A 23441-nucleotide genomic window follows, 5' to 3' on the forward strand; every position below is an offset into this window, starting at 1 on the left:
AACAAAACACGAAAAACTCTCCAAAAAATTTAATTTTTTTTCCAGAAAATCTCTTCACAAAAATGTTCTAAAGTGATCAAAAAAAAGTTATGTGCGTCAATATGGTACCACTGAAAAGAACAACTCAACATGTAAAAAATAAGCCCCAAACTAGCTCTGTCAACCAAATAATATTGAAGTTGCGTCTCAGAAAAGATGGCAAAGCAAAAACAAATGAGATTTCCTCTATTTTTCTTTTCCAGTAAAATTGTAAAAATAAACTATATAAATGAGGTATCACCGTAATCATAGTGATCTGTAGAATAAAGATAATATAGTATTTTTAGTGTACGGTGTATGACCCCCAAAAGCTACTCAAAGAAAGGAAACCAAAATTGACCTTTTTCTTTAAACCCATACATTCAAGAGTTAAGCTAATGACCCACTAAAATGAAATATTTGTAAAGTGCATCTCATGTCGCAAAATATAAGCCCTTATTTGTCCAAATTGCCAAAAATATAAAGCTTGTATAGCCAATAAAAAGTGACAATGCATAATCTGCTCTGAATGGCGCAGCTTCCCTTCGATGCCCTGGCGTGTGCCCATACAGCAGGTTACCACCACTTATGGGGTATTTTACTTTCAAAATTGCATCCGATTTTTTTTTTTTTTTTTAAACCTCTGTAAAACAATATAAAGGGTTAATAAACTTCATTAACCCCTTAACGCTCTGCGCCGTAGCTCTACGGCGCAGAGGTATAAGGGATGTATGAAGAGGGCTCACGGGCTGAGTCCTCTTCATACAAAGGTGGGGGTTTTTGCAAAATGCATAAAACCCCCACCGCTAATAACCGCGGTCGGTGGTAGCAATGAAAACGTCGCCTCATTTCGCAAAAAATGACCCCTCACACAGCTCCGTGCGCAAAAGTATGAAAAAGTTATTAGCGTCAGAAGATGGCAAAATTTTTTTTTTCTTTTTTGTACACATTCGTTTAATTTTTGAAAATGTATTAAAACACAATAAAACCTATATAAATTTGGTATCACCGCGATCGCACCGAACCAAAGAATAAAGTAGGCGTGTTATTTGGAGCCGAAGAGTGAAAGTCGTAAAGACTGAGCCCACAAGAACGTGACGCACGTGCGTTTTTTTTCAATTTTTCCACATTTGGAATTTTTTTTCAGCTTCACAGTACACGGCATGTTAAAATAAATAACATTACGGGAAAGTAAAATTTGTTACGCACAAAATAAGCCCTCACACAGGTCTGTACACGGAAAAATGAAAAAGTTATGGATTTTTGAAGTTGGAGAGCGAGAAATGAGCCGAAAAACCCTCCGTCCTTAAGGGGTTAAAGTTGTTTTGCGTACATTGAGGGGTGTAGTTTCTATAATAGGGTTTTACTTTTTAGGCCTCTCAAAGTGACTTGAAACCTGAGCAGGTCCCTCAATAGCAGGATTTTGCGCTTTTTATGAAAATGTGAAAAAACGCACCTGACGTTCAAAGCCCCATATCATCCTACAAAAATAAGAGAGTGCATAAAAAAAACATATCCACATAAAGAAGACATTCGGTGAATGTTAGTTATTAGGTGTTTTTGCGGTTATGACTGTGTGGAAGTTCGAAAATCGAGAATTTTTCCAAATTTTCACCAAATATCTGAATTTCTCATAAATAAATGCAAAAAATACCACTAAAATTTTTCAACTAACATGAAGTACAAAGTGTCACGAGAAAACAATTTCAAAAGCACTTTGATATGTTAAAGCGTTTCAAAGTTATAACCATTTATAGTCACACAGGGCAGATTTGAAAAATGGGCCGTGTCAGGAAGGTGAAAAATGGCTTCGGCGTTAAAGAGAACCCGTCAGGCAAAATAACCCCCTAAACTAAATATATTTTCATAAACCGCCATTAGAAAGCATTGCCTCTATCCCTTCATTGTCCCTCGACATGCCTGTAAACCTAAGCAATGAGGTCCTAAAGCTGTATGCAAATGAGCTGTGAAATGTCCAATGAGTCATTAGCATATTCAAGCTGTCCAGCTTATTCATGAGTGGGAGGTACAGCCACACCCCCAGTGCTTGACTGACAGCTGCTCCATGTAATGGCTGCTCCATGTGCTTGCTGGTGGCCACACCCCCTGCAGCCTGTGTGTATGTGTATAGGAGAGATACAACCGCTCCAGGCAGCCATGTTATAGCAGAACATGTCAGGTACTTGTGTAGCTGATGTCTGTGTCTCACATGTGTATTAGGAGGATACAGCATGTCAGCAGATGCAGCACAGATACTAGCAATGCTTTACTATACATTACACACACATGAGCAGGGAGAGGAGAGGGGAGGGGTAACAGGAGTGACATCACTGCCTCTGACCATGTGACCAGCCTCATTTACATAAGATGATTTTATAATGATTAATGTATGAAATAACTAGATAAAAGCTGGGATGGGATCCTTGTGAGCTGCTCCATCAGGTAGACCTGATGACAGGTGTTCTTTAAGGGGTAAGATTCCATGTATTTTTGTTAGAATGTTATGAGTTAGAATTTGGGTGCTGTTTTTAAAAATTTTTAGAAAATCACCAGAAGCTTTTAGTAGTTTTTTTTTTTTTTGAGCATTTTTTAAAAGGATATTAATGAAAAATTATCTTTTTTTACGGCATTCGCTGTGCGAGTCCAGTTAATTATTATTATTATTATTATTATTATTATTATTATTGAGATTAGGATTATTGAGATTAGGATTTTTGTGGAGATAATATTTTAAGCATATAATACAGTAAAATGAATAAAAATGTTTTAGACAAAAAAAAATAAGGCCTCATTCAAAAGAGCTGTGTGACGGCTTGTTTTTTGCGTAACAAATTTCACTTCATATTAAATATTCCATGCCATGTACTCGGAAGCGGGAAAAAAATTCCAAATGCAGTAAAATGGTGAAAAAACGCATTTGTGCCGTTTTCTTGTGGGCTTGGATATTATGTTTTTCACTGAGCGCCCCAAATGACATGTCTACTTTATTCTTTGGGTTGGTACGATTACGGGGATAACAAATTTGTATAAGTTTTATGTTTTCATACATTTACAAAAATTAAAACCTCCTGTACAAAAATGATTTTTGATTTTGCCAACTTCTGGCGCTAATAACTTTTTTTATACTTTGGTGTACGAAGCTGTGGGTGGTGTCATTTTTTTGCGAAATTTGATAATTTTTCAATGATATCATTTTTAGGACTGTAAGATCTTTTATGATCACTTTTTTTATAGATTTTTTTATATTTTTCAAAATGGCAAAAAAGTGCCATTTTCGACTTTGGGCGCTATTTTCTGTTACGGGGTTAAACGCATTGAAAAACCGTTAAAATATTTTGATCGGGCATTTTCAGACGCAGCGATACCTAATGATTTTTACTGTTTATTTATATTAATGTCAGTTCTAGGGAAAGGGGGGTGATTAGAATTTTTAGGGGTTTTTTTATTATAATTTTTCTTTAACTTTTTATTTTTACTATTTTTCAGACTCCCTAGGGTACTTTAACCCTAGGTTGTCTGATCGATCCTACCATATACAGGCGGTCCCCTACTTAAGGACACCCGACTTACAGACAACCCATAGTTACAGACGGACCCCTCTGTCCACTGTGACCTCTGGTGAAGCTCTCTGGGTGCTTTACTATAGTCCCAGACTGCAATGATCAGCTGTAAGGTGTCTGTAATGAAGCTTTATTGATAATCTTTGGTCCCATTACAGCAAAAATTGTGAAACTCCAATTGTCACTGGGCCCAAGAAAAAAATTTGTCTAGAACTTCAATTATAAAATATACAGTTTCGACTTACATACAAATTCAACTTAAGAACAAACCTCCAGACCCTATCCTGTATGTAACCCGGGGACTGCCTGTACTGCCATACTACAGTATGGCAGTATATGGGGATTTTCCTCCTCATTCATTAAAATGTGCTATCAGCACATTGTAATGAAGGGGTTAAAACGAAATAGCCTTGGGTCTTCGGAAGACCCGGGGCTACCATGGAGACAGATTGTCGCTCCCCGATGACTTCACGGGGAGTGGCGATCCTAGGCAAGATGCCGGCGCCCATGCGCCGCCGTCTTTTTGAGGCTGCCGGCAGCGATCGCTGTTATAACACCCGCAATCGGTGCTACATGCAGCAAAGACTTACCAGCTATGGAGAGGGCTCAGCCCGTGAGCCCTCTCCATGCAGCCGGACCCGATCGCCGCCGTGAATACACGGCTGGCGGTCGTGAACCAGTTAAACAACTTCAAACTATTTATGACATCCCTCATTATAAGTTTTACCAGGATCTCCAATTACGACAGCTCTCTCCTCGCACCTTTCAGGTCCTCCTGTGGTGTTTACCAGCTACCCCCTGATAGGTATTCACAGATCCCTGGGTTTAATATGTTAGATTTATTCACAGTTGATCAAAGAAGTGTATGAGGTATAGGCAGGTCAAGAGTCCTCAATGATGGTGTCACCTGCAATAATAAAATGATCCAGTTTTTCTTCACCAATCCTATCTTAATCGGGTGAGATTGCACTGAATGGCACAAATCCCTACTTCAGAGTGCATTCGGTGCAGAGCCCCTTACGCAGATTTCTGGCACATGGTGTGGGCGTGACATCCTTTTTGTCTAGTATAATAGGTATATTCCTCTGACCCTGGATGTATGCTTGTTAGGGATCCTGGCCGAGGAGGCATGGCAGCATCCTACACTGATATTCTTGAGAGAATCCCTTTTTTCGGTAAGAAAAGCTTTGCACAACTTCCACCATGTGGAGGAAACTGGTTAAAGGAAACCTGTTACCATATTTGCACATATACAGCCAGTGACAGATACCTATAGAGTCCTATTAACTGACACCTTTCTTTTAGCTAAAAATTGTTTTCCTTTCATCCACATAAATCGCCTTTTATCTTTCGTTACCTGCCATCAGAGGGGGTGTGTCCTGCTCAGCTGGTCCCTCCCATCTACTCCTCCCCATACCTTATGCCTCCTTACTATTCAGCAGTTCATGTCATGTGACATGGGTGACATCATCTCAGGTCCTTTAGCCTCTTAACAATAGCAAGCTGTACCCATACTGTACTGTATGTGATCACATGAAGTCACAGCAGCCTCCGTGGACTTCTACTCCTCCTCATCTGCCATGCAGGCCACTATGATTTCATGTGATCACATACATAGGGTACAGTTTGCTATTGTTTGAAGGCTGAAAGACATACGATGATGTCACATGTCATGAATGTAACAGAAGGCACTGTGTGCTATAAGTAATTAGTAAATGTCTAATATTCAACTACAGACATATAAAGCTCTAAGTACATGGAGGCAGAGCAGTGATTTGAAGAGACACCGAGCTGTCAGTCAGAATAATGGTGCGTGATTCACTGGCAGCCTGAGAGAGAGAAGTCAGGAAAGTTACTTTTCATATCAGAGAAATGGCTGTAATTAAGCTACAGTGCCCCAGTGGCAGCTAATTTTAGGTGATATGGGGAGGACTTGTATCCCTCTATCAGCAGGCATTGTTAGTCAGGGTGGTAAAATTCTAGTCACAGGTCTTCTTTAACTCCATCATTCCTTTTCAACCACCTTGTTTATAAGGGTATGCGTTGCCCATGATTAAATTTCAAAAGGTGTAGGGAAGGTGTTGTGAATCACCTGCAACATCCCTGACCAGGGCCTAGCCTTTCTTTGGTGGCAGTAGACTGGCTGGGCCCAGAATACTGGAGTGGCTGGCTTCTGCGGCCTTGGGCACGCTATGGTCTTGATATTGGCGGCTAAGGATGGGCCTACAGCCTGGCAGGTCTCCAGTAGGTGGTATGTGCAGGAAAAGTAGAGGGAGAGGCTGATGGAGGTTTCTCCCTGGGGCAAAACCTGAAGAGTTTATGGGACTCCCTGGGTGATTGAGAATGGGAAGCCCTTGAAGGTGAAGCAGCCTGATCCAGGGATCACACTGAGGCACTTACGGGTTCTTTATTGGAGCTTGAACAGCAGGCAACAGCCACAGAATCAGCAGGCTGGAAAGCTGGTAGGAGAAGTTCCGTAGGAAGGATTGCTCACAGCCAGGTAGTAACTTCAGGCTGGGCTGGAAGATGGAGTCCAGACAGTGGACCTCTGCTCTTGGGCTTAGTCTCCTGAGACGCCTCTGCTTCCTGGTAGTGTGTCTGGATGGAAGCTCTACAGGAGCTTCACACTGGACCTGCTTCTTACTCTACTCCTGGAATGTACTAGAAGAACTTCAGACCATGTGCTCCCGCCCACCAGGGTTTTTTATACTCCCCTGGTCAGGTGGCAGCACTCTCCAATCAGCTTCCAGCTTGGTTAATCATTGATATCATTGGTTAATAACATTTCACATGTTAACTCTTACCATACAGCCAGTGACTTACAGCTGTAGTAATTACATAGTTTCCCATGTTACAGACCTACTAGTGAGGTGATCAATCTCACAGAGTAGCTACTGGCATTTAGAAGGGCATTTACGGAACCCCTACTCATCCCAAGTGTTGGCAGGGGTGTTGCATACTTTTGACGCAATACACAGTTGAATACTCTAGGACACTCTTGACCTGCTAAGGGAATAAAGGGAAGGCTATGGGATAATGTATTAAACCAGATATTTGCAGTTTTATTTTTGTTTTGTTTTTTCCTGTGGCACTTCATGCATGTTATTAGATTGTACCACTGTATTACTGTACCTAATATTGGTTGTTTGTTAACTTTGACTACTAACAGTCTGTTTGTGCCCTGACTCTGAACAATGTTAATCCTGCTTTATACTCAATTTTAATAAAAGTTTTTTTAAAAAAAAGTTTTTTACCCTTTCTATGGTGAGCTATGGAAGTAGAGAATATATTTACTGTTAGCTCCCCTTTTCCTTAAGCCATAACTTCTACATTTTTAGGTCCCACAAAACGGAGATCTCTCCAGCACTGATTTTTAAGGCCATTAATAGAGACACACTCCCGTCACATAAGCCCTATGCCCTTGGCAGGGAAAGGCTGTGCATGATTTAGTTTATAGTGACCTAGGTCTGTATAAATGAAATATGTTTAAGAATTTGCATGTTGCATAATGAAGTGTTCTTGTATCCTTTGCGTTCAGGGTATGGACGATACACAAGTTCGCAGTGCAGCCACTGACATATTTTCTTATCTTGTGGAGTACAACCCATCCATGGTGAGGGAGTTTGTAATGCAGGAATCGCAGCAGAACGATGATGTAAGTAGCTTTTCTGCGTTAATGTAGTAATTTTATATACATTTCCTAAAAACCTCACATGCATAGTTCAGTATAAGGGAAGTAGGTGGGAGTGAGCTCTTGTTGCAGCAAATATTTTGAACTGAAGATTCTGCCTCTGTGTAATGTCCATGGCTGGTGCTACACACGGAGGGTGTTGAGGGGATCTTCTCCTCTGAAAGCATTTTGTATATTTCTATAGTCTCCACTGGGAGCTTCATCAGCCATTAGGTTTTCAATGGACTTCTCTGGGTAGTAAACAAGAGGAAGAGGGTTATGGGTATAAACAACAAAATGTCAGCGCAAATTGCATTCCTTTTCTCAGACAGAACCCTGGAGCCATGCTTTCCTGCCTGTTTTATTCTTTCCAACCAAGCCCCCAGAGCGGTTCATCTGTCCCGGAAAAGAGGGAGAAAGCAACCTCCAGTTTTGACCCTCAGTATTACCCGCATCCCATAGCCAACCGCTTGAGGGAACCCCCTTGAGCACATTACTGAACTGGGATTCATGTAGACAAAAATTGCACATAAGAGGCTTGTGGGAACAAAGTTTCTTAGGTATTTAATTTTAAAGGCTACCTTGTCCCAGAAACTGCATTATTGAGTAGCCACATGAATGGATTACACCACTTGTCTACATACTCATGTGGTGCCTGTAGGAGCACAGGTATAATTGTAGGCACATCTCCTCAAAACAAGTTATTGGTAGGTTCCAACTATTTGTTGTGATGGAGTGAGAGTGGAATCATCTGGTCATTATTCCTGATTGAGTGCCCTAGAATTGTTACATTTTGTAATAATAGTGAACTTTTGGTTCTACAGGACCAATAACCCGTAAAACAAAGTGCACAAACAGTGATTCCTTGTGGGGTTTGTTATTTTCCTGCTTGTAGGGAAAATAGTTGAACAGTGGAGGAAGTTCCCTAATCTGATGGATTTGTTAGATGTTTTCTATTTTTGGAGGCAAATACAGATTCAGAATTAGTTAAGTTTATGAATGTGGATTAGGGAGGAGGAAGTTTAGTCTCTAAGGTGGCAAAACAGGCATTCTTCTCTGTTACAAAATGACTTTCCTTTTATTGCTTGTACTATTGAGTTTTGAAATTTGGTAAAAAAAAAAGTTGATCAATGAAGCTGAGGAGATTTTTTTTAAATTTCCCTAATTTTGTTAGGACATCTTGTTGATCAACCTTATCATTGAACATATGATCTGTGACACTGATCCGGAGCTGGGAGGAGCTGTGCAGCTGACGGGACTGCTGAGGACATTAGTAGATCCAGACAACATGATGGCTACTACCAATGTAAGAAAATGCTCTGTGTGTTGTGTGGTGCAGCTTTTACTAGTGTTCATGTTAAGCTTGTGTATTTCTTTTTAGAGCATTCTACAATTCTTGCATGTTATATTCTCATTACTATTACATGTTGTATACTCAATATTTAGTGGCACAGAACAGACAGGACTAAAGAGCAGTCTGCATTTTCTGTGGCTGAAGGGCTACCTGCACACAATTGGTGCATGCACATGACACACACGGGGCTCCCAAGGTCTTTTGTTTGCATCTTGTGTGTCATCTACAGTTAATCTCCATGCTCGTGCATATAACTATTGGAAATGACTGCCCATAAAGCAAAAACGAGCAGGAATAGGACAGATTTTATAATTTGCATCTCTGGCAGTCGTGAAATCCACAGCCGTGTGCATAGAAGTGGATTAGGACTTGTGCTAGCTGTAGAATGAGGAATGAGGACGCCCTCATTCCTTGTTGTGTACACTTTATTTTCTTCTTTAGTTTTTCTGTCCCTTTACTTTTGCATGTATTATTATGTTGTATGTATGGCATTCACTGCTTGTATTAAGAAATGTGAAGTGTGTGCAGAGACCGGTATGGTCATTGTTAAAGTCATTTAAATTGCACATTGGGAACAAGCATTTTTGTTTTGTTTTCCTAGAAAACAGAGAAGACTGAATTCTTAGGCTTCTTCTACAAGCATTGCATGCACGTCCTCACTGCTCCATTACTGGCTAACACTACAGAGGAGAAACCCAGTAAAGGTCAGCAATCCTAAAGGGGGGTATTGTCATATATCTCTTTAGATATATAGTAGCCAGTAGAGAGAATGTTACCAAATGTTTTACTTTACCAAGGAACACACATTCTTACCTAATTTTTCTTAATAATATAAACATAATTCGGATAAAAGGAACCTGTCACCTCCTGAAACCCTGTAAATCCACAAAAAGTACCTTATCTGGCAGCTTTTATGTGTTGTGAAGGTGTTTTTATAAAGGGCAGTAAAAATAACTTATATTCCTCACTTTTCTCCAGTCAAGGAGGTGGGGCACATCAGTAAGTAGTCAAACTGGCTTTTTTGAGGTAATCCTGATGGCCGCTTGGACTGAGCACCCCACCCCTTCCATTTCTTAGCTGCGCCATCCCTGCCTCCTTTTTTCTTTGTGAATTCTCCTGAGGTGCCGGAAACTGAGCATGAGCTGTGCACCTATGAATCTGGCCAGGTATGTGCGGGGCTGGAACAGAGAGCACAGGTGCTTTGCACTTGCGTGAGAAGTCCGGTAAGCCACAGAATCATGTAGGATTTTAGGAGAAAGGAGGCAGGGCACGGTGCCACTAAGACATGGGAGTGGTGTGGTGCTCTATCCAAGCAGCCTTCAGGACTACCTTTTTGAGCCCCCCCTTCCCCGCCTTGACTGGAGGAGAGTTAGGAATATAGATTGATATTACAGGCATGCTGCAGCGTTGGCCTGTTAAAACAACACCTTTACCATACGTTAAAGCTGCCATATAAGGTACTGAGCAGTTTTGGGAGCTAACGGGATGCCTTGCATGTCTAATGTATAACTTCTATTTTGAAATAATACACAAGTTGGTTAGGATGATGGGGAAAATGTGGATTTTGGTTGTTATTTAAAAAAAAAAAATCGAGTTTCTACCATGGTAATTTTTTTATTTCCTTTCAGATGATTTCCAGACAGCTCAGTTGTTGGCACTGATCTTGGAGCTGCTTACGTTTTGTGTTGAACACCACACGTATCACATAAAGAACTACATCATCAACAAGGACATCCTGCGCAGAGTGCTGGTACTTATGTCATCTGTGCACTCTTTCCTGGCCCTATGTGAGTACCTCAGACACTCTTTCATCATGGTCTGATGTCTGGAAGTGCCATGATGCTCACTTGCTTCTATATCACAATATTTGTTAAACTCACTAATACATATGATAGAGGTAGATATTGTGTACACTGCCTTTATTTATATTAGGTTTATCACTAGTCACATTCTATTGAATTGCGAAGTTTAAAAAAGTTTAGTTTTTTGTGTTGTATTTATGGATTGCAGCCAGCAGCCTTATTGCTTTTGAATTTAATTCCTTATATTCTGTTACACCCATGATATGCATTTAAAGGACACCTACCACCAGGATGAACGATGGTAAACCAAGCACACTGACATACTGGTGTGTGCCCCTGCTGGCAGGATCTGCTCTTCTTAAAGCTTCTTATGCCCTTGTTTTTAAGAAAAAAAGGCTTTAAAAATTATGCAAATGACCTGAGGGGCACTGGGCTCTATGGGTGTTAATTGAGCCTGGAGCCCCTTGGGCTTATTTGCATAATTTTTGTAAAGGGAAAAAATAACTAAAAGAAGAGCAGATCCTGCCAGATGGGGCACACTCCAGTATGTCAGTGTGCTTGGTTTACAATCCTTCATCCTGGTGGTAGATGTTCTTTAACTGTTGCAATTATCAACCTCCTTTTTACACAACAATGTTTTACAGGCGCCTTGCGTTTCATGCGGAAAATAGTCGGTCTGAAAGATGAATTTTACAACAGATATATAGTGAAAAGCTTCCTGTTTGAACCCGTGGTTAAAGCATTTCTCAACAATGGTTCTCGGTATAATCTTCTAAACTCTGCTATTATTGAGATTTTTGAATATGTGCGAGTGGTGAGTATTGTGGCGATTTTATCCCTCTAATATATAGAATATATGTGCCCTCTATTTTAGTTATACATTTTGTATATCCAAGTTGTTGACTGACAACATTTTTGTCTCTTAAAGGAGGATATCAAATCATTAACAGCTCATATCATTGAGAATTACTGGAAAGCCTTAGAGGATGTGGACTATGTGCAGACATTTAAAGGACTGAAACTGCGATATGACCAGCAACGTGAAAGACAAGACAACCCCAAGCTTGACAGGTTTGTATCTGGAGGCCAAGTTGAGTATTCTGGCACTATGCCGTGTTGAACAGCTAATCGATGCTAAACTATATAAACCCCCCTCTTTATCTTTGTTTTGAAGTTTATGTGCACACAAACATCCATTTGCCATCGTGAAATGCACACAGCGTTTTATGCAAACACCCAAAATTTCTTATTGTTTGAAAAGGTGGCTTCTTTTTTATAGTGAAAGTTAAAACCAATTTGTGTATTTATATCATAAGAATCACATTCAATATTAAAGGACCTCTACCTTCAGTTTTACTGATGGTAGGTGTGTCTTAATAAGAAGTTCCCACTGGACCTCTTATTATAACGCTATATGCCTTGATTGTGTCAATATAGAGTTATAAAAGTTATGCTAATTAGCCTGGAGCTCTTGGAAATAATTTACAATTACATATTTACAGGGTTAGACCATTTTTAATAAATTTGAGTTACATAATACTACTGCTTTTATTTTCTCTGTAGCATGCGGTCCATCCTCAGGAATCACCGGTACAGGAGAGATGCTCGCTCTATAGAGGACGAGGAAGAGATGTGGTTTAACACCGATGAAGATGATTTGGAGGATGGGGATCCAATGGTGCTACCTTCAGAAAAAATTAAGAATAGTGATGATTTGATGGATCCTATCACCAAGTTCATGGAAAGAAAGAAATGTAAGTCTTTTGGCTTGTAAGGTTTTCTGGGATAAGGCTATTGATGACCCATCCACCGGATAGTTTTACCACCACGTCTCGCTGTGTTTTCTATATATTGGGCAGCACCATGAATTACAGCACATCCCCTATACATCTACTATAAGCTTTTTCTGGTGGATTCAAATTTTTTGATCTCCATATTTATAACCATAATCAGAAGGACAATATGTGTTTAATCCATAGCTCCATGTAGCCCATCATCAGAAAAGGGTATGTGCGTGTGGCCTTAAAACTGTATTCCAAGACAAGATTTTTAAATATACTAAGGATATCAAAATTACATGTTCTCTAATTCATTATTAACAAAATACAGCATTTCACAGATATAATTCCAACCTGTGTCTATCAGTTCTGGTGTACACAATTTTGGTTGCCACTGGATACTACCGTAAATCTTCTGACAATTGTCGGATTCTTCTCTGGAATATCCTCTCCTGTCATGGCTGCATTGCTGTCTTTCTCCTGCCCCTCCCCTTACAAGACCAGAATGTGCAGAGACTTACTCTACTTACTACAGACAGATAAGGTTTTTATAACTGAGCTGTGTGTTTTATTGATTAGGTAAGTGAGCATAGCTGAGAGAGTCATTGTGTTTTCTATCCATCTCATGGATACTAGTGAATGTTCAGAAGATAAATAAGTGTATATAAACCTTGTACCCTGATAATCTTGGCACAGAGGAATCATAATGTGGCTGCTTAGAGAGTCCCGCCCACACTCTGGAATTTTACACTGACCGTCACTGAGTGATAGGAGCTAAAACAGCAATAAAACTGAGTAAAATTGCAAAGTAAGGGGTTAAAAAATTATCTTTATTGTATAAACATCACTTAACCATAAAAAGTTGGCAGTACCACATAGCTGTGTTTCCTAACTGGTGTGAACAATATTAAAGTAGAATTTAACCTTTCTTTTAGTGTCCATCCAGCATGCACTCAGTCTCCTTGCACAAAGTCCTTGGGCAGCATGGTGGCTTGCCATGGTTAGCACTGCACCCTTGCAGCGCTTGGGTCCTGGGTTCAAATCCCATCCAGGTCAAAATCTGCATAGAGTTTGTATGTTCTCTATGTGTTTGCGTGCGTTTCCTCAGCTTTCCTCCCACACTCCAAAAACGTACTGGTAGGTTGATTAGATTGTGAGCCCCTTTGGGGACTGGTTTGGCAAACTCTGTGCAGCGCTGCATAATCTGTGTGCGCTATATAAGTAATGGAAGGAATTAACCACATTTTGGCTGTACTTTGTGATCTACCCATAAAGCCACAGAATGAACTAGAATTCAAAATTTGCATGCAATTATGATATTCATTGTATGTTACCAAACAAAATGTGATTTATAATCGTCCTAGTCCAGGAAGTTGATATAGTATAAAAATTACATCTTTATTTCAATTTACAAATTACAAAACAAATCTGATAAAACCAATCAAAAACACTGAAAAGTGTACATACTAGTTCAGATCAATAATATAATATGGTAATACAATAAATTCTGAACAACCCCTCTCAAAATTGCCACTAGTGTGGCTAAAGAAAAAAGATTTTGCAAATACACAAAAGGGGCTGGATTGCGAATCCTCAAGATCATTCTTAGTATTGTTTGGAGGCTTTGATAGGTCCTACACATTTGTGCCCTGGGTACTATTTGTCCTTTTTGTGTATTTGCATAGATCTTTTTTATTTAGCCACACCAGTTGCAGTTTTGAGAGGGGCTGTTCAGAATTTATTGTATTAACACATTATATTATTAATCTGAACTAGTATATATACTCTTCAGTGTTTTTTTTATTTGGTTTTATCAGATTTGGTGTGTAATTTGTAAATTAAAATAAGGATGCAATTTTTATACCATATCAAATTCCTGGATTGGGCGTTTATACTTAACACTGTTTTTTGGTTGTAAGCATTTCTTTGAGGTGCGTCCTGTGGTGTATGGAGATCCATGGTGCCTGTTCCAACATATAAGGATCTAGAAAGCCAGCCTGACTGTTTTATTATTCATAGTTCTTCACATCATGTAAACTATTAAAAGTACTTGTTTTTCAGTATGAGGGCCATGTTTAATTGTGATCAATAATTGCATAATAAATTATTTATGGCCTATAATAAAGATTCACAAATGCTTATTTCTCCTTTACTTGTATTGGTAGCATTGTATTCATTATAATTTGAGGCATTTCCCCTTCTATGGCCATGTTACTAGGTACCTAATTATCACCTGTATTTATGTGGGTAATGGTATCTGCCAGGCTTTGCCAAGCATTCATACTATCTGCCTTGATTTGTAGTGAAGGAAAGTGAAGAGAAAGAAGTTCTTTTAAAGACCAATCTTGGTGGCCGCCAGAGTTCAAGTTTTAAACTTTCCTTTTCTGGAGGGACGAAAACAAACCTCACCAGCCAGTCCACTGCAAGCAGTTTACCGGGTTCACCTGGTTCTCCTGGATCTCCGGGTTCTCCGGGTTCCCCTGGATCCGTTTCCAAAAGCACAACCCAGACGGCAGCTATTACTACAAAGGTATTTAGTGATGGCGATTCACGATCTACTAGATTAATAATAACTGTCTTCACATTGAACTTCTGACTTTACTAGAGTGGTGGGGTTTTTTTTTTAAGTGGGTCCAGCCATATAGAGAAATAGAAGTCAGGGGATTGTTTTCAATTTTTTAAGCTTTTTACCAAAAAAAAAAAGTTTTCATTTAAGAAAAGATAGTGTGTGTGAAACCAACTTTGATTTATACCCTTTTCACAAGATTGGGAATAACAATCTGATTGTTAGTGTCTGACTGCTGGGACACCCACCGATCATGAGGATGGACAGGAGTCCCAATTTTGCTAATTGACTTAGGTTAAACCTGTGTCCTGACATATTCAATATTACAAAAGTATTGCGAAATCTCATGTACTTGCATTTGCTGTGTGAGAGTGGCAGTGATAACAGTGTTGTGCTGAGGAATTTCCATTGAATAGAATAACATGACACTTGCTTGACCAGTTGCTTCTTTCAATTAGCAGAACGTGACGGGTCCATTCTGGTGCTGCTTTACTTTGAGTAGTTGTATAGTAGACTGGTGCAGTAAAAACTAATGGTGGTATTATTCTCTCAGGGAGGCCTTGTGGGACTGGTAGACTATCCAGATGACGATGAAGAAGACGACGATGAAGAGGAGGAGGAGAAGGAAGAGACTCTACCACTCAGCAAAAAAGCTAGGCTTGGCTCTTAATACCAGCAATTTGTTTGGACAAATCCCATCAAACAACTGATCTCCCACAACAACAGAGAATCCACCTCAGCCGGGCACACCGTGCTGTGAGCGAGTCTGACACAAACCAACATGTAGATATCTGCTAAGTGCCAATTCCCAGGAGCACGAGGGAAGGACGACATGACATTTGCAAAGGACTTGGACGCCTTGTACTCTCCCACAGACCACACATTGCCCTTTTCTCAGGGAAGGAAATAAAGTCAAATTAAAAAAAAGCCAACAGGGCAGGAGTTTCTTGTTGAACTCTCGATTGGCTGGTCATATGCTCCAAAGTTTGAAGCAAGAGGAGGAGAGAGGCTCTGAGAGAGAGAGCAAAGTCTGCAGCTATACATACAATGGATGCCAGCACTTCTGTTTGGGTGGAACATTTCTGCCTACATAGGATTCACACATCCTGAACTTTTTTTTTTTTTGTCATTGCATTTGCCAGAACAGGTTTTAAAAGAAACCCTTGGTGGGGTGAGCCGATTATAACCTTTCTTTTTCCTCCTTTTTTGTTTTGTTTTTTATTTTCTCCATTTTTTTTCCAACTCTCTATCCCCTTATTCCCCCTATGCCCTTAAACTGCAGCTTTCATTTGAAGGTGTAGGGGAAAATCTCAGCCCCATCTTGATTAAAAAAAATTGAGTGGAATTCTAGATGTGGTCACTTCGTGTCATGATTTGTATAATTTTATATTCCCTGTTTCCCACCCAGGGTATATGCTGCGTTGTTGAATCTATATTTGGGACCATTAAATTTTTTTTTCATGTAATATGATTCCTCTTGTATTGGTTATATGCTTTCCACTGCTTGTCTGTAGCCTTGGACTGGAAACACAGAGGCTGCTTTATTTGGATGGCTCCATCACTTTCACAACACAGTTTTGTCCTTTCTTTGTATCCACTAATCATTTGTAACCTTCTGGTAATGTTTGGGGTTTGGTTTTGCACACAATTGTCAACAATTAAGTCTGTAGTGTGATGATGGACATCAATGTACCATAATATAGAGAGTCAAGAGAGAAAAATGTATTAAATGGGGTTTTCCAAAGATAAATTATAATCATTTATGTAAAGGATAGGTGATGTGTGTCTGATCAACATTTTACCTGTGGCCAAAAGTGCAACAACAAAAAAAGTCAGTTTGAAATCTCTGGTGTTGCACATAAGGCACAATCGCTATACCATTGGGCATGTAAGGATACATTTATATGTCATTATCAAGTGTCATATTGATTTTACGTTTAGTATGACAAAAGGGCATGACTCTCAAAAAGGGGGGGGGGGGGGAATTTGCAGGAAAAAGTCCGGGTGCCCAAAAATATCGGTGTGCCTATATTTTGACGCAACTTTCTGAAACAAGACCAACGAATAGAAAGTGCAAAGTATAACTAGAGAATCTTATAGTACAGTGATGGCGAATCTTTTAGGGACCGAGTGCCCAAACTGCAACCCCAAGGCCCCCTCGCGAGGTGCCAACCAAAAATAAAGCAGTAACTTATTGCTCCCTGTTCTTCAACAACGTTCAATCATAATGGCCTCCTGAGGACACCAACATAGTAGAAAAAAAAGATGAAAAATTTGCACCATTGTAGCTTCTTTCCAGTGTTCCTCTGTACACAGAGAATCATGGGGCCAGCAGGAGGTCCTCCAAAGATAATTTGGCACTGACTACACATTCCCCTCTTCCTACAGTGCCATTTACCAAGTATGTATCACTTTAAAATACCACTAAAAGCAGCATCTTTTAAGTTGTTTGGAACTGCAGGAAAATTTTTTGAGTCCTGTCCGGTGTGATGGCCCGGGGGCCCACAGAAAGGGCTTGAAGTGCCGCCTCTGGCACCCGTGCCATAGGTTCGCCACCACTGTTATAGTACATCAGATTTATCATCCAGCATGAGACACTGATAAATCTGATGCAGCACAGGACTGGCTAATCTAACAGTGCACTGTCTTGACTTCTCTTGACAACAGTTTTGATAAATTTGCCTAAATATACTTTGGGGTTTCCGTTGCGGGGTTAAACGCAACGCATGGGCATTTTGGGATGCAGCGATACCGAAAATGATCATGATTTTCGCTGTATATTTATGATTTCTAGGGAAAGTGGGTGATTCGAATTTTTAGGTTTTTAAAATAAATATATATAATATTTAAAAAAATTTCACTTTCACCTAGGCTGTCTGATCCTACCACCGCACATTGTAATGAATAAGTTAAAACCAGACAGCCTCGGGTCTTCGGAAGACCCGACAACCGATTGCCGCCTCCCCATGATGTTCTGGGGAGCGACGATCTTCACCAAGATAGTGGTGCATGGACGGGTTAACGCCCCCAATTGGTGCCATTTCCAGCAGCCCCTGGTCTATACTGCCCCCTTTTCTGTAGCACCTCCTAATAGTGCTGCTTTTTCTGGTGTCTGTCTATGCAAAAAGAAAAGGAGGCACTAAAACGCCCCTTTTTCTATGGCCCCCACCTCTATAATGTCTTCTCCTCTTTGGCCTTTACGCTGTGAGGAAAATTAATTTTCATACAGTAAATACTTGTGTATAAGTTGCGGCTCCTAATTTATATATGCTCTAGGGGGGAAAGAATGCAGCCTTCCCTCATTGATGAAATGTCCACATTAGTGAAATGTCTAAATTAGAGTCCCCTTGAAAAAAAAAAAAGTATACTCTCCTCCTGCCTCTTCTGCTCCTTCTTCTCCTCTTCAGCACGGCCGCAACATCATGGTGTATGCACTCGGGCAGCAAGAGGAGAAGAATCCGGAATTGAGTATACACCTCAAAGGTATGTTGCATTTTCTGTAGATAGCATAGCATACATGCCCTCGGCATTACATTGGGGACTAGGCCATGTGTACAGTGTACATTATGTGAACTCAAAGAGTGAGTAATGTTATTTTTTTTTATTCCTAGAAATCTTGGAAAACCCTTTTTTTTTTTTTTGTTTTTTTTTTTTTTTTTTTTTGTTTTGTTAGTGTTTAGTTACTTATTTCCCCTCTGCACTGGTCTTATCAGATTTTTACCAAAGTCCGGTCACATTATGCAGGCAGGGGCTCCTGTGATGCTGATTGAGCCTCGATGATGCAGCCACATTATTAGCACTTGTATATGTTGCTAGGAGCTGGCAGGGAGCGGTGAACTATGTACATACCACATCTACACAGCGCTTGGCAAACCCTTCCTCCTAAAGTTCACTTTCATTGTTAAATCTTCTTTTCTCGTTTGCACAAGGGAAACAGTAACAGTCTCTTAAAGGGCTCAACAAATTGTACGCAGTTATATATTTCAGTGCAATTTTAATTTACAGTGCAATTACATCTTTTTATATGCTCTGAAATTCTTTGAGGACCTTTCACCACCTCCATCAGCTGTAGCTTTTTGCATCATTTTAAATGGGTGCCATTGGATTGATTAGTTTAGGCATAGTTGGAATTTTCTCTCTACCCCTAATTGTTCCTTAGCAATAAATGTTATTGTTTTCTCATCTCTAATGTCATGCAGAACCAGGCTGTGTGCTCCAGGCCAGGACCATGTGATAGGAGATGGCCTATAGTGTATTAAGTATCATAGTACGTACAGTTGAAAAAAGACACTTGTCCATCAAGTTTAACCAAGGAAGGGAAGGGATTGGATGAGCAAAGGATTTAAGGGAAACATTTCTATATAACATAACCGTCAATGTTATTTAGGTGTAAAAAGGCATCTAGACCCTTCTTGAAACTCTCTGCTGTCCCTGCTGTGACCAGCGCCTGAGGCAGGCTATTCCACAGATTGACAGTTCTCATAGTTAAAAAAAAAGCCCTGCCGCCTCTGGTGGAGATGGAGACAGTGCCCCCTCGTCTTTTGATTTAATCTGAAACAACTTGCCACCATGTTTGTTGTAAGGACCATTCATATATTTATATAAATTAATCATGTTCCCTCGTAGTCAGTAATCTCTTTTTCCAGACAAAAGAAATCTAATTTTTTTTTAATCTTTCCTCATAACTGAGACCCTGCATACCCCTTTTCATTTTTGTGGCTCTACGTTGAACCCTCTCTAGCTCCAGGGCATCTTTTTATGGACTGGTGCCCAGAGCTGGACTGCATATTCCAGGTGAGGCCCAACCAATGCCTTGTACAGTGGTAATATTACATCCCTATCCTGAGAGTCCATACCATTTTTGATACATGGCAAGATCCAACTGGCTTTAGAGGCATACATACTGTTGCATGCTGTTATTCAATTTATGATCTACTAGTACCCCCAGGTCCTTCTCAACAAGATTTACTCCACCAATGACATACATTCACCGGCCACTTTATTAGGTACACCTGTCCAACTGCTAGTTAACACTTAATTTCTAATCAGCCAATCACACGGCGGCAACTCAGTGCATTTAGGTATGTAGACATGGTCAAGACAATCTCCTGCAGTTCAAACCGAGCATCAGTATGGGGAAGAAAGGTGATTTGAGTGCCTTTGAACGTGGCATGGTTGTTGGTGCCAGAAGGGCTGGTCTGAGTATTTCAGAAACTGCTGATCTACTGGGATTTTCACGCACAACCATCTCTAGGGTTTACAGAGAATGGTCCAAAAAAGAAAAAACATCCAGTGAGCGGCAGTTCTGTGGGCGGAAATGCCTTGTTAATGCCAGAGGTCAGAGGAGAATGGGCAGACTGGTTCGAGCTGATAGAAAGACAACAGTGACTCAAATTGCCACCCGTTACAACCAAGGTAGGCAGAAGAGCATCTCTGAACGCACAGTACGTTGAACTTTGAGGCAGATGGGCTACAGCAGCAGAAGACCACACCGGGTGCCACTCCTTTCAGCTAAGAACAGGAAACTGAGGCTACAATTTGCACAAGCTCATCGAAATTGGACAGTAGAAGATTGGAAAAACGTTGCCTGGTCTGATGAGTCTCGATTTCTGCTGCGAAATTCGGATGGTAGGGTCAGAATTTGGCGTCAACAACATGAAAGCATGGATCCATCCTGCCTTGCATCAACGGTTCAGGCTGGTGGTGGTGGTGTCATGGTGTGGGGAATATTTTCTTGGCACTCTTTGGGCCCCTTGGTACCAATTGAGCATCGTTGCAACGTCACAGCCTGAGTATTGTTGCTGACCATGTCCATCCCTTTATGACCACAATGTACCCAACATCTGATGGCTACTTTCAGCAGGATAATGCGCCATGTCATAAAGCTGGAATCATCTCAGACTGGTTTCTTGAACATGACAATGAGGTCACTGTACTCAAATGGCCTCCACAGTCACCAGATCTCAATCCAATAGAGCATCTTTGGGATGTGGTGGAACGGGAGATTCGCATCATGGATGTGCAGCCGACAAATCTGCGGCAACTGTGTGATGCCATCATGTCAATATGGACCAAAATCTCTGAGGAATGCTTCCAGCACCTTGTTGAATCTATGCCACGAAGAATTGAGGCAGTTCTGAAGGCAAAAGGGGGTCCAATCCGTTACTAGCATGGTGTACCTAATAAAGTAGCTGGTGAGTGTATGTTGCCTGTGGATTATTAGTCACCAGGTGCATAACCTTCCATTTATCCACATTGAACCTCATTTGCCAAGTGGATGACCACACACTCAGTTTTTCCAAGTCACCCTACAGCCTATGAACATCCTCCATAGACAGTATTACACTACACAGCTTGTACTACTCCCATCCTCCATAGACAGTATTACACTACACAGCTTGTACTACTCCCGTCCTCCATAGACTATTACACTAAACAGCTTAGTGTCATGGGCAAAAATAGACACAGTGCTATTAATTCCTACCTCTATATCATTAAAAATATAAATTAAATAGTATTGGGCCAAGCACACAACCCTGGGGTACGCCACTTATAACTGGTCACCATTCTGAGTAGGAATCATTGACCACAACTCTCTGGATACAATCCTTCAGCCAGTTCTCAATCCAATTGCAAATAATTCCTGCCAAACCACTAGACCTTATTTTACCCATCAGGCGTCTATGAGGTACAGTGTTAAATGACTTTGCAAAGTCCAAGAACACAATATCCACAGCTGCTCCTCCATCCAGGCATCTGCTCACCTCTTCATAAAAGCAGATCAGGTTAGTCTGACAACTTCTATTCTTAGTAAACCCATGCTGGCTGTCACTTATTATACCATGTCATGTCACATACTTCATTATATAGTCTTATACTAACCCTTCCAATTATCACCTCTGCTCTGCCAACAGCCCACCCCCCTTCCTACTCACTATGCAGCCATTAGCTGACCATGTGACCCAAGCAAATATGTTAGCTCGTCCCACATTTCCTGTAGAAATGCGCTAGCAGAGCACAGAGGAGATGATCATGATGACACAGGGACCCTGATATCCCAGTGACTTGATCCAATTGCTGGCAAGGGGCCAGGTATACTTTTTTTTAATGAGTGGAAGCAGTAATGTTCTAAAAGCAAATTGGGAATTGGTATAAAAGGAATGCTCCAGTCAATGCTAATTCATTGAATAATGTATGGTTCAGGTCCTGAGGGAAGAGTATTTTCATTGTATTCCTACAAGACTCCTAGAGTCTTTCTTCAGGCCCTGCATAAGGTATAATTCAATGAAGCAGCTTTGACTGGCGTGTTCCTTTAAAATGCTATGTGAACCCGTCTATTGGTGAATATATATGATCCTGATGACGGGTTCCCTTTAAGCTCCCTTAAACATTGGGTGCAACACAGAACAGTCACAGGCCTTCTTCATAGCATTCTGCTAGCTAGTTTTAGTTCTATACAATATAAAGGCTGTTGTAGACGGTGCATAGTCCTGTGTCATGGACCACACTGCTGGGGATAAGATTCCTTACAACATGTAGACCCTGCTAAACTGCAGCACCAATTCTGTAGATTGGTTTACCAAGAATTGTGGTCAGCACAAGACTCTGCACAGGCTAATTAATGGTATTGTGAAAAATACCGCCAGAATACATGACTGTATTGCCCACCATTCCGTACCGCACTGTAAGTTAGTCGTATAAAAATATAGAGCATGTCCTATTTTCCAACCTATTTCAGTACTGTACGGCCCATAGAAGTCGATGGGAAGGTATAAAATATGGGCTGCATACGGATGTGCACTGTATGCTGCTGTATATAGGTGCAGTATCCAGAACCAATAGGAGGTGCCCACAGTCAGCCAGCCAATAGTCGCCCATCATCTGCCAGCCCATTGTATTTTATACGGATACGGTGCTATACTGTTGCAATATGTCCCATATTTACAGCCAGAATACAGCCACATATACAGAACAGAAAAGACCGTACGGTCGTGTGCATGAGGCCTTAGACCAAGGTCACATAGTTTTTAAACTATTGTGTTTTATGTTTTGTTTGTTTTTTTCAGTTTTTTTTCTGCAGCCATCTCTCAAGCAAAGCTTTCAGTTATGTTATTTTTTTTCTCTGTAGTAATATCGGTTCCTGATTTTGGATGCAAATACGGTTGTAAAATACCAGTCTGAATACTGCTGTGTGAAAATATATCACCCAAGGTTACTCATCTCTGGTAACACGTAGCTTTTCAGACGCTACAAACTCTCAGATCATCTGAATTGTACACGTTCGTGGCCTTCAAACTATTTGGATATAAACATTTATTACTGAGGAAAAGTTTGCATTGCAAAACCGCACAGGATGGCCATTAGATGGCGCCATTCTACTAATAAATTTGAATAAATATAAATGATCAGGGAGACTATTTTGACATTTTCACTGTTGGGAAAGGGAGAGCTTGTGCCATCTTTCAGAAATGACCTCCCTATAAATCAATGCCTGACTCTTCATACCTTGAGATTGAGTCAAACTTGTCCCATCTGCTGCTAACTGATTTTGGAGTGCTTGCTCCCCATCAGTGCAGAGCATCGGGTTCTTAGTGGAACAAGCATGCTCTATAATTCTGCAAAGGTGGTCTCAAAATGACATTTACTTGGAAGTATGCAAATAAGTTTTCCAGGATGGGAAAAGAAAAAGCAAG

General features: G+C 40.5%; 1 protein-coding gene across 1 annotated transcript in view; it reads left to right on the forward strand.

Annotated features, from left to right (window-relative positions):
* The window catches only part of PPP4R3A (protein phosphatase 4 regulatory subunit 3A), a 29479-nt gene extending 13265 nt beyond the window's left edge, over positions 1 to 16214 (forward strand). Inside the window, exons 7-15 of the mRNA XM_072116662.1 lie at positions 7117 to 7233; positions 8423 to 8554; positions 9204 to 9306; positions 10231 to 10389; positions 11049 to 11218; positions 11333 to 11475; positions 11968 to 12158; positions 14486 to 14712; positions 15302 to 16214. Of these exons, the coding sequence (XP_071972763.1) occupies positions 7117 to 7233; positions 8423 to 8554; positions 9204 to 9306; positions 10231 to 10389; positions 11049 to 11218; positions 11333 to 11475; positions 11968 to 12158; positions 14486 to 14712; positions 15302 to 15418 (1359 nt within the window). The 3' untranslated portion in view covers positions 15419 to 16214. The remainder of the gene's footprint in view (positions 1 to 7116; positions 7234 to 8422; positions 8555 to 9203; positions 9307 to 10230; positions 10390 to 11048; positions 11219 to 11332; positions 11476 to 11967; positions 12159 to 14485; positions 14713 to 15301) is intronic.
* Positions 16215 to 23441: the final 7227 nt, after the last annotated feature.

This window comes from Engystomops pustulosus, chromosome 7 (assembly GCF_040894005.1).
Source record: "Engystomops pustulosus chromosome 7, aEngPut4.maternal, whole genome shotgun sequence".
Taxonomy (NCBI): domain Eukaryota; kingdom Metazoa; phylum Chordata; class Amphibia; order Anura; family Leptodactylidae; genus Engystomops; species Engystomops pustulosus.